Here is a 12,454-nt window from a genome sequence, read left to right as displayed (position 1 = left end):
TGATAATCGTCTAGAACGGACCGAAACGTCGTCGTTTTTCATCCTCTCGTGTGTAGTTTGGTCAACAGCATATCCATTGATCATCTCGATGAAATGTGTTAAAAAAAATTCCATGGGCAAGTAACAAAATCAGCAGACTAAAAGACAATGTCACAGCTCGAATACGACTTGGCTTTAAGTATCTCTGGCAGATCGACTTCTATAAGGGTCCAGTAACGTTAAAGGTGTGTATAAGAAAGACAAGGACAAACTGGCGCATTACTTCCTAGAATTAAAAAAAAAATTACTTTTTATATATAAAGGTAACCTCACGCTGCATGAAATGGCTAACCATCTTATTATGAACTAAAAATATCTAAAATCCTGTTGTGTATCCATACTTTACTTCTTCTGTATAAATGACTTACATAAAACTAATGAACAAGCTGTGTAGTGTGAAGATTGTGAAGACTAGTATAAATAAGCAGCAGCTCTTCTGTGTTCCTGTAATATTCCCACATCAAAATATTTTACGTATTAGCAAATGACCAACCATTAATGCATAATAATATTTGCAAATATATAGATATTGTAATGAAAATATTTTTGTAACTAGTTTGCAGTATCATTATAAGGTGTGCAGGTGAATTTGCACGATGCACGATGCACACAAATATAAGGTGTGCAGGTGTGCAGTATCATTATAAGGTGTACTTGAAATTTGTTAATATAAAAATCCCTGCTATTGTCTGATTTATACAGTTTGTCTCCTCTTTAATACGTTTGTGCCCTCAATAATATTTTTGTCACATCTGCATTACCGATCACACGATGAATTTGGGGGGGTTGCATAATACATTAGCTGCATCTGCAGCAGCAACAATAAAAATTACTGTGGTGCGGGTGGGTAACTCTCACATTCATAACAAAGCTGGTAGGTGATTCCCACACTACTGGTCACGTGTGTAGATTATTCTCTCATTTGTGCTGAGGTGCAAAGGTCACTTTCCTATTACTGTTGACCCAGGAAGGTCATTTTCACATCACTGCTGAAGCAGAAAGGTCATACTCATATCTCCACTGATGAGAGTACATCTCTCTTACATAAGTGGTGATGTGGGCAGGTCACTCTCACATTACAGCTTACCCTGGTGGGTCACTCTCACATTACAGCTTACCCTGGTGGGTCACTCTCACATTACAGCTTACCCTGGTGGGTCATTCTCATATTACAGTTTACCCTGGTGGGTCACTCTCATATTACAGCTTACCCTGGTGGGTCACTCTCACATTACAGCTTACCCTGGTGGGTCACTCTCACATTACAGCTTACCCTGGTGTGTCACTCTCACATTACAGCTTACCCTGGTGGGTCACTCTCACATTACAGCTTACCCTGGTGGGTCACTCTCACATTACAGCTTACCCTGGTGGGTCACTCTCACATTACAGCTTACCCTGGTGTGTCACTCTCACATTACAGCTTACCCTGGTGGGTCACTCTCACATTACAGCTTACCCTGGTGGGTCACTCTCACATTACAGCTTAACCTGGTGGGTTACTCTCACATTACAGCTGACTCGGGTTATCTTGAGGTTATCTTGAGATGATTTCGGGGCTTTAGTGTCCCCGCGGCCTGGTCCTCGACCAGGCCTTCACCCCCAGGAAGCAGCCTGTGCCATCTGACTAACACCCAGGTACCTATTTTACTGCTAGGTAGCAGGGGCATAGGGTGAAAGAAACTCTGCCCATTGTTTCTCGCCGGCGGCCGGGATAGAACCCGGGACCACAGAATCACAAGCCCAGTGTGCTGTCCGCTCGGCCAACCGGCTCTCGCGGGTAGGTCAATCTCACTTTACTGATCATGTGGGTAGGTCACTTGGTGCTGGTAATTGCTTATATTCTTTGAGAAGCTAGTAGGTCACTATCAAATTACTTCTGGTGTTATAGTAGCTCACGATCATATTACTTCTGGCGTTAATACGTCACTGTCATATTACTTCTGGCGTTAATAGGTCACTATCAAATTACTTCTGGCGTTAATAAGTCACTGTCATATTACTTCAGGTGTTAGTAGGTCACTATCAAATTACTTCAGGTGTTAGTAGGTCACTATCATATTACTTCAGGTGTTAGTTGGTCACTATCATATTATTTCAGGTGTTCGTAGCTCACTATCAAATTACTTCTGGTGTTAATAAGTCACTATCATATCATATCTGGTGTTAGCAAGTCACTATTATTTTACTTCTGACACAGGTAAGTAACTCTAACATTACGTTTGATGTGGATTGGTAACTCCCACATTAATGTTAACACAGGCAGGTCATTCTCACACCACTACTGAGGCAGGCAGGTCACTCTCACACCAGTACTGAGGCGGGCAGGTCACTCTCACACCACTACTGAGGCGGGCAGGTCACTCTCATACCACTACTGTGGCGGGCAAGTCACTCTCACATCACTACTGAGGCTGGCAGGTCATTCTCACACCACTACTGAGGCAGGCAGGTCACTCTCACACCACTACTGAGGCGGGCAGGTCACTCTCACACCACTACTGTGGCGGGCAGGTAACTCTCACACCACTACTGAGGCGGGCAGGTCACTCTCACACCACTACTGAGGCGGGCAAGTCACTCTCACATCACTACTGAGGCAGGCAGGTCACTCTCACACCACTACTGAGGCGGGCAGGTCACTCTCACACCACTACTGTGGCGGGCAAGTCACTCTCACATCACTACTGAGGCTGGCAGGTCATTCTCACACCACTACTGAGGCAGGCAGGTCACTCTCACACCACTACTGAGGCGGGCAGGTCACTCTCACACCACTACTGAGGCGGGCAGGTCACTCTCACACCACTACTGAGGCGGGCAGGTCACTCTCACACCACTACTGAGGCGGGCAAGTCACTCTCACATCACTACTGAGGCAGGCAGGTCACTCTCACACCACTACTGAGGCGGGCAAGTCACTCTCACATCACTACTGAGGCAGGCAGGTCACTCACATACCACTACTGTGGCATACAGGTCACTCTCACATCACTACTAAGACGGGCAGGTCACTCTCACATCACTACTAAGACGGGCAGGTGACTTCCACATCACTACTGAGGCAGGCAGGTCACTCTCACATCACTACTGAGGCGGGCAGGTCACTCTCACACCACTACTGTGGCATACAGGTCACTCTCACATCACTACTAAGACGGGCAGGTCACTCTCACATCACTACTGAGGCAGGCAGGTCACTCTCACACCACTACTGAGGCGGGCAGGTCACTCTCACACTACTACTGAGGCGGGCAAGTCACTCTCACATTACTACTGAGGCAGGCAGGTCACTCTCACATCACTACTAAGACGGGCAGGTGACTTCCACATCACTACTGAGGCAGGCAGGTCACTCTCACACCACTACTGAGGCAGGCAGGTCACTCTCACACCACTACTGAGGCAAACAGGTCACTCTCACATCACTACTGAGGCGGGCAGGTCACTCCCACATAACGTCTACCATGTTAACATCAACAGCTGCGGCAGGTGTCGTGGTGCGTGACGGTGGTGGTGGTGAGCGACGACCTCGCCTTCCTCGCCGCCTTCGCCCAGTGGTCCCTCAAGGGCCGCTTGGTGGGTCCAGCAACCAGGCTCCTCGCTGTCACCAACGCTTCCTTGGTCAATAATCCGGACCTCAGCAGGACCTACTCCAAGATGAACGCCGTCATGCTCGTTTCAGTAAACTCGAAAAAATCCCAATGGTCAGCATTAAATTTATTTATCTTCATTTAACAACTTTTTTTTATATAAAATACATGTTAAGCATTCTTTTGGAAAACTCTCGTATAGCTCCAAGACTCAACATTAATAATATTATACATTTAAACTGAAGAAAGGATAATTGACTCTGCATATTGCATACTTTCAACACAAATATTACTAGTGAACTTAATAACCTCACAGGAACTCCATCGATATATAATTCTAATTCAAGACCTTTATCAGTATACCCTCTTCACTGCACCCCGTGCTCTAATATTACATCACTTCCATTATAAGCGATCTCTCTCAGTGTAATGCCTCTGCTACACCATTTATCTGTCATAATAGTTTTATTACGATTATATTGATGCAATACCTTCCCTACTGACCTGTATATTATAATATATAAGACTTAACCGTGCCTGTAGAGGTTGTCAAAATATTATGTCACAGGTGTGGAGTGTACCTTCACCTTCCGTACAGTCCCCGGGGCGCCCAGGCGCTGAAGGTGGCCTCCTGGACGCCCCACCAAGGCCTCGCTCTCACCTCCAGCCTCCCGCTCTTCCCAGACAAGTTCTCCAAGTGAGTGTCCAGAAGTTGTTAGAAATAAAGCTTGGCTTTAATGAATTTATTAGCGTTTGCATCTGCATCAATATTATGCAGAACTCACATCTCGATCCTGGGCCAAAATGAGAATAAAACAAGTTTAATATTGCCTGGTACAAATCCCAGAATAGTTAATTACACACAAAACAGGAGTACTATAATAATAATAATAATAATAATAATAATAATAATAATAATAATAATAATAATAATAATAATAATAATAATAATAATAATAATAATAATAATAATACACAGAAAAATCACTTTAATAAACGTGATATATCAAAGAACAAATTCACAGGCGCCTTCATGATCCTATACGCTGAGTGTTCCCAGATGCGCTCTAGTCAACTGTATCACGACATGGAAAAGAATTGCAACCTGGAGTGCTACTGCACCTACGAGGGCCCCGAGGCTTCCACTGAAGCCTAACCGGGGTATCATCCTCAGAATCTTAGTGGATTCAAACGACTCCCTGGTTGATTATTGTTTTTAACCATGTCGTGGTGTAGTGGTGTAGGGCGCCAGCTTGGGAGTTCCAAGTGAACGGATTTGAGTCCTCCTTATGGCACCTACTGATTTTCTCAAAGATACATCACAATAATATGATTTCATTGTGCATTATTTTGGCTTAAATAGGAAACCGTTTGCTAAGTTATTAGAGATTACTACATGGGGCTGTTTTTTCTTTTGATGGTAAACTTTACCCACAAATAGACAGGGTAGCAATGAATATATTTTGTGCCCAGCTCACACTCGTGTTTTCCTGTATAATTTCGAGAAACTGCGTATAGACACTTGTGCTGGGGAGTTTAAACCTTTTTTTCCATAGTTATGTTAGTGATTCTTTTCTTATCTTTAATACTCGCTCGCATTTAGATATGTTCGTTTCTTTGTTGAATTCTAATCATTAAAATTTTACTTGTATTTTCGCAAATGAGAAAATTAAACAAAATGTAATTTCTTAACACATTAAAGACAAATATTGGTGGTGAGTTTTCGACTTTGGTTCCGTTGATCGTAAACCAACAATAACCGGACTATTTTTACATTATATGTGTTTTTCTTGTTCTAAACAAACTCAGTTCAATTAAAACTCTACTGCATAGAAGTTTCTATTTCTGCTCATATTTTTCCCTATTTAATATTGAGGTTGACTTCTTGCATGATTTTTTTTTATCCAAATAAATTTTATATGCAAAGCAAAGCAAAGAATTTCATAGAATTCTTAGTAATTTTTTAAATATAAAAATTAAACCTATTGTCAAAGTTAAACAAAAGTCCCTTAAAATATTTATAATGTTAAATATCCTTATTTGGGTATTGTTAGCTATTATGTTAGAAAGGAACATTGTAATATTCCAAGACATTCTTATCCATAAACTAATTTTTAGTTTTTCAAAATAGTTACACTAATGGGAATTAATTAAAACAGAGAGATTACTTCCGTTGACAAGAAATCTGGTGTTGTTTATTTATGTAAGTGTTCGATACTTATTAATGAGTCATAAATCCCTCACGAAACAATAGCATTGAATGGGTGTGCATATGGGTATTTCTTTTCGCTCAGGTTTGTGCCATAGGTAAGATGGTATAATCTGGTATTTGAGATCATTGTGAAAAAATGAGCAACCCCTTTCACTTACAGCAATTTCCCTTTTATGATTTATAATCTGTCTCCTCCAGATCTCAACAGGTCTCGAATTCTATAAGGACAAAGTTGAACCAGTTATCTATTTCTCTGTACTTGTTTGTTTTCCTCTTTCTCTGTGTGTAGCAGCGGCTTGTGCTTAGCCAACATAGAGGGCTAAGTATGTGCATGATAAGATGGATATAAAAGTATATTTCTATGCCAATTGTCTACCACTTCCTCTCTACGGGTGCAGGGAGGCTCCACCAAGTCGCCCAACAACGGCATTAGAATTAATGAACATAACATTATGAGGCTCTCTCTCTGCTGTACACTGACTAGAGGCAAGGCTCCTTATGATGATGTCGCTGTGCCAACCTCCTTATCTTCAGCAGTGCAGGCCATGCAACCTGTATTCGTCTGCATCTGCCTCGCTGCAAATACACCTATATATAGTGTGGGTCTAGGACAGCAAGGCGGAGGGCAACTGTAATATGGAGCTGTTGTGGATCAAGATGTGTGCCTGTTGCAGACATAAAGACTGCGAGAAGAAAATTTACTGCGTTTATTGCATGCACAGCTGTGAGGTGGGAGGACTGGGGTCTGTTATCGACTTCAGCACATTTGTTGTTTTTTTATGTTCATTGGGGATTTACCAGCTGGATTATTTGTAGGTTTTCAGAATAGTTAGTCTGGGTGCTCGGTATGCCAGGCGATCACATTTTGTGCTGCATTCCATATAGTGAGGATCATGTATCCCAAACAGTGACCCATATTGTCTGTCAGAGTTTCCTTGACCAGGTTATCCAATTCCGAGGAGGAAGAAAGGAGTGCTGGGACAGCAATTTGGGAGGCAGTGCTGACAACTTGGCCACCGGTTGAGTTTTGCAGAGTGGCCTATTTCCACTGGCAGTCATTGGGGAAATGTTGAGAACTCTTTCTAGCATGGTCTTCAAGAGGGTGTCATATTCTAAACACTTTAGGATATTGTAATGGGGCACACCTCAAAAAGAAGATTAGGCTTGGAAGTGAAAGACATAAGGTGAGAAAATTAAAAGAATCAGGAGCATCTATGTCACAAATTTATTCTTCGATAATTTTAAGGATCGTTATTTTGTTACAAAGGATCGTTTATAGTGTTAGGCCCGATAGGAGCTACGAGAAGTGTTGTATGTAGGCCAGATAACAACATTACTTATTACATAAATATATAAATATATATATATATATATATATATATATATATATATATATATATATATATATATATATATATATATATATATAAATATATGACTGCATATTCTGTATTTACTATCTTCTGATTTAGGGCTTTTATCCCTCTAACTATTTTCTTAGCATCAGGGCTTAGCTGAAATAGGAGTTCTCCAAAACTCATTTTCGTAATTTCAAGGTGAAGAAGAGAAGTGAATTACTATAGAATGTATTACACTTATTTATACAATTTGCACAACGTTACGAACCTCCATGGTTCATTCTCAAGAGAAAAGAATTTTCTGGACTGGTTCGACAGGCTTCGGGCTTTTTTTGATAAGGAGTTCGGAAGTCTTCTTGGTTTTGAAGAATTTCATCAGGTTTAGGTTTTGGTTAGGAGTAGTGCTTTTTACTCCTTTACGGATTATTTCTTTCATTATTCTTTCCTCTTTGATATGTTCACTGTGCATGGTTGATTTGTAATATAATTTTATTGGCAGTATTGTGGTTTCTGTTCAAGGTTCAGGATTATACCAACGGTCCAAATGTCTTCTTATAGCAGCGTTTATTTCCGTGTTGCTATATCCGTTGCTCACCAATACCTATGTTACTCTTTCAAACACTCTACTCACGTTGCTCTATTCAGAACAGTGGGTAAGCGCTCGACGAATATAAGCATTGAGAACACTGGCTTTGTAGCTTTGGGGGCACTCACTTCTACCGTTCAGGCACAATCCTATGTTGGTGGGCTTAGTATATACGTTGGCGCTTAAAGAGGTTCCTGTTTTTGTTATAAGTGCATCCAAGAATGGCAGACTGATATTTTCACTATTTTCATGTGTAAATCGGAGTACTGACTCTCTCTCTAGATGGCTTTTTAGATCAATTAGTTCATCTGAGTCTTTTATTATTACGAATATGTCATCTACATAACGGCAATATACAGTTGGTTTTTGTCTGCTACTGAAGACTCTGTCTTCGATGGTTCCCATATAAAAATTAGCAAATAAAACTCCTAAGGGGGAGCCCATTGCTACTCCGTCTATTTGAAAATACATGTCTCATTGTGGATTGATGAAAGGGGCTTCCTTTGTACATGCTTCGAGTAGACTCTTCAAGTGTGTCTCAGGTATGTCTAATTTGGGGGTGCTCTCGTCTCTGTATACTCTGTCCAGTATCATTCCTATGGTTGTTTCGACTGGGATGTCGAACCCATACTCCCAGGAGCAACGATAAAATGCTATGCCCAAGATTACCATCCGAGTGCCGGCGGGGAAGTGGTTCAAATAGCTTCGTCTATCACTTCCTAATTGTCCGGTCGTGATGGGCAAGCGGATTAAGGCGTCCCGTAGTTACCAGTTGCGTTGCTCCTGTGAGTATGGATTCGAGTTACTTCTGAGGTGTGAGTTTTCAGTCGCATATAGTCCTGGGGACCATTCAGGCTTGTTCACACACACACATATATATATATTTATATATATATTTATATATATATATATATATATATATATATATATATATATATATATATATATAAATATATATATACATATATATATATATATATATATATATAAATATATATATATATATATATATATATATATATATATATATATGTATATATATATATATATATATATATATATATATATATATATATATATATACATATATATATACATATATATATATATATATATATATATATATATATATATATATATATATATATATATATATATATATATATATATATATATATATATATATAGGGAAGGGAGTACCACCTCTGGCTGGAAGAAGGGGGACCCATAGCCTCGGAGGAAACCACACATTACGCATTGGAGGGAATATAGGTCCCCTCCAATACAGTTTCTGTGTGCTTTTCTCCTACCACCCCCTTCCCTTTTTTTTTTTTTTTTTTTTTTTTGCTTTATTGTGTATTTAAAGGTTGCAAAACATACAAGACAAATGCCTAAAGGTTATGGATCTCTTGAAGCTCCTCCGCTTCCAGACAGGAACCGAGGACACAGCAATCATTTCCCCTCTGGATCGCCACACTGAGACGCTGAAACAAAAAACTGGAAGCCCTTGGGTCTCTGGTGACGTCAATGAGCTTGGAACCCAATTCCTTGAGAAATCCCAAGGCACTCTTGCCCCAGGGGCCATGCGTCTCAGACGCTATGGGAACAAAGAGGTATTGACCTTCCAGTCGCCTGTACTTGAGTGATTTTGCTGTTTCCCTGTGGTTGGCTGCCCCACCTGCTTGATCAGCTCCGAAGTGTACATAGGTGTCAGCCAGGGTGGATACACATGTGTAGTCCCACACCAACCGTCTACCCTCCTTCCATGAGTATATGGTGATGCCATCAGGGCGAAGTGCAGCGAAATCCGGGTTTTGGACCCCTAGGATGCGAGGTTCTCTCTCCGCTGGGCACCTAGCTGAGACGAGGCTTCTCTTGATGATGTCATTGACCTCGTTGTGTCTTGCATGCCAGCCCTTTGTGCTTCCGCAATGCAACCCATGCAGTCCGTATTGGTCTGCTTCCACCCTGTTGCAAATACACTTGTATTCAGTGTGAATTGGGGCACCAAGGCGGAGGGCCACTGCTACACGAAGGGATTCTGGATCTAGGTGCGTGCCCATTGCTGACATGGGTACTGCCAGCAGGAAGTCTCCTGCATGGGGGGCACGCACTGCTCTGAGACGGGCTTTCTCGTTGTCTGATGTTGCGGTGCTGAGCATGGCATCAGCTACTTTTTCCACTAGAGGGTGGTCCCAGCCGGACTGTTTGTGTTGTTTTGTTGGCTCTATAATGGTTGCTGGGGCTGCAAGAACATCCCACTGATTTGAACATTAAGTGAAAGCAGGATCGTGTATTCCTGCTGAATCTCTCAGGGTTGCAGGTAAGATATCTCTGACGAGATCGTGCGATGCGTAGGAGGAGGAAAGGAAGGCTGGTAGAGCAATTTGGGAGGCTGTGCGGACACCAAGGCCGCCGAGTCTTTCAGGAAGGGTTGCTTGCTCCCACTGAGAGTCGTCCAATGGCAGGTTCAGGACTTTCACCAGCATGGACCTCAGAAGGGTGTCGTACACATTTAACTTAGGGCTGCTGTAGGATGGAGAACATCTCAGAAAGTAGGTCAACTTAGGGAGAGACAGGCACCTTGTGAGGAGAAAGAGAGCATCATGGGCATCAATCTTGTCAATCCTGTCCAGCATTTTCTTTAGATCAGTGATTTTTGCAGCCAGGACCTCCTCGATTGCTCGTGGGCCAATGGGGGCACCCAGGAGAGTGCAGTCCGGTGGCTCGACAACGAGAATGTCTGGAAGAACATTTTGTATTTGCCCAGTGATGTCTGGGTTGCGGGAGATTATTTCACATTTGGACGCATTGAGAATGAGTCCTAAGGCTGCTCCCTGCTCCTGGATTTTCCTTATATCCTCCAAAATGGTTTCCGGAGTTCCAGCTAGTGTGCCATCATCCAGGTACCAGATGTTTAGCTCGCTTGTCAGAGTGTCAGTGACCTCTTTGATAGCTAGGCAGAAAAGGAGGGGTGCTAAAGGGTCACCTTGTTGGACACCTTCACAGGAGTTTATTTCATGCTCCACAACAAGAAGCTTAGAGTCCCCACTGTAGCACGATCGTATGAATGGGTAAAGGCAACGGAAATGGTTGTGTACAGCCCTGAGGACAGCGTCTCGTCTGACTTGATTGAAAGCATTTTTGAGGTCAAGCTTTACTAGTGCCTTCTGGTCCGGGAGATCAGCAATGTAAGCCCGCGCTGCATGTGCTGCAGCTTCACAACCTAGGGGGATCCCAAACCCGAGCTGATGAGGTTTCAGCAAGGTGGCTGCTTCCTGGCTGATAGATCTGACTGCAGCCTTAGCTATGAGGCGTCGGAGGGTGTTGCCAACGGCAATGGGCCTGATACCCCTATCCTTCTTCTTTAGAGCACAGAGTGCTGCTCCATAAAAGACAGGCCTGATGTCCTCAGGGATGCCGCCAGCTAAACACATGTTGGAGAATCTGGTAAGTTCCACTAGAAGGTCCTTTGCAGCATCTCCAAGCACCGGGTTCAGCATTTGTTTGATGTGCTGGGGTCTTAGGCCTGTAAAGCCCCCTGCTGAACCTGTTGGGAAAGACATGGCTGCTTTGTACACCTCAGATTCTCGAACAGTCAAGGGTTCTATGCCAGCATTGTTTTCCTGGGGATCCCTGCTGCTGTCTGGGGCTCTGGGTGGGTGTTTGTCTTGAAGAGCCTCTACTGTCGTGGCCTTCCTGGGGGCAATAGTGTCATCGCTGGTCATGATTCTGATGGCACCTGTGGTATTGCCCTCTTCTATTTTCCTGGTGATCTGTGCTCTTATTTTGTGGTTCTCAGATGAGTTATTGTTGGACGTCCTGCGGCTGGTGTTCTTGGCACGAGGGGGGAGGCGGACCAGGTTGTCTGCTCTGGGGAATTCATTAAGTGCCCTGATTACAGAGGTTGCTAATGACTTGTCTCTCCTGGGCAGTAATGCTAGGCACGCATTCCCAAATAGAAGGAGATTGTGCCACGATTCAGAGGATCTGGGAACATTGTTGACCTTTGTCAGCAGACTGGTGAGTATGGCTGCTGCTTGGTGACGCGCAGCCTTGGGGATGTGGGGCAAGGTCCTGGTGGACGTCGCTTTGACTGCTTCAAGCAGATTATCTGCTGAAATGAAGTTGAGGGAGGTATTGTTCCTCGCTCCTGCAGCAGGTTGTCCATCGTCACTGCCCCGGAGCAGGCGCCTAGACCCTAGACAGCCACCTGAATTGACAGTATGATAGCGGACAGTTCCATTTGAATTTAGACGATACCGTCTGTCACACACTTGACAGTTTCCTCTTGGGTGGCCATCTTCTTGGCTGGAAAGAGGCTGTGTGTCAGGTGCGACATGTGCCATGCCTAAATGTGATGACGCCTGGCTGCCCACTGAGTGCACCGACTCCTTCCCGGATGGAGAGTAACACGGCAAGCATTACCCTCCTGGGGGAGTTGGGCATGGCCTGGGCACCGTGTGTGGGTAGGCTGTGTGTTGATGGGCGGCTGGCTAGGTCGGGCGCAGGTAGCGGGGTGGGGGAAGATAGCGGGCGGGGGTGGTGGAGGGGGGGCACGCGAGGGAGGCCGCCGTCACACTTGTTACACACTATCAACACTCGGGGAAATCACTAGTGCACTTTGTTTTTTAACACTACACTCACCGATTTGCTTATGAACGCA

General features: G+C 43.5%; 1 protein-coding gene across 1 annotated transcript in view; it reads left to right on the top strand.

The window, feature by feature from the left end:
* Nucleotides 1-12,454, top strand: part of LOC123755113 (uncharacterized) — a 74,634-nt gene that overhangs the window by 50,309 nt on the left and 11,871 nt on the right. Inside the window, exons 4-5 of the mRNA XM_045737594.2 lie at nucleotides 3,523-3,746; nucleotides 4,201-4,329. Of these exons, the coding sequence (XP_045593550.2) occupies nucleotides 3,523-3,746; nucleotides 4,201-4,329 (353 nt within the window). The remainder of the gene's footprint in view (nucleotides 1-3,522; nucleotides 3,747-4,200; nucleotides 4,330-12,454) is intronic.

This window comes from Procambarus clarkii, chromosome 28, assembly GCF_040958095.1.
Source record: "Procambarus clarkii isolate CNS0578487 chromosome 28, FALCON_Pclarkii_2.0, whole genome shotgun sequence".
NCBI lineage: Eukaryota > Metazoa > Arthropoda > Malacostraca > Decapoda > Cambaridae > Procambarus > Procambarus clarkii.
This window is presented reverse-complemented; position numbering and strand designations above follow the sequence as displayed.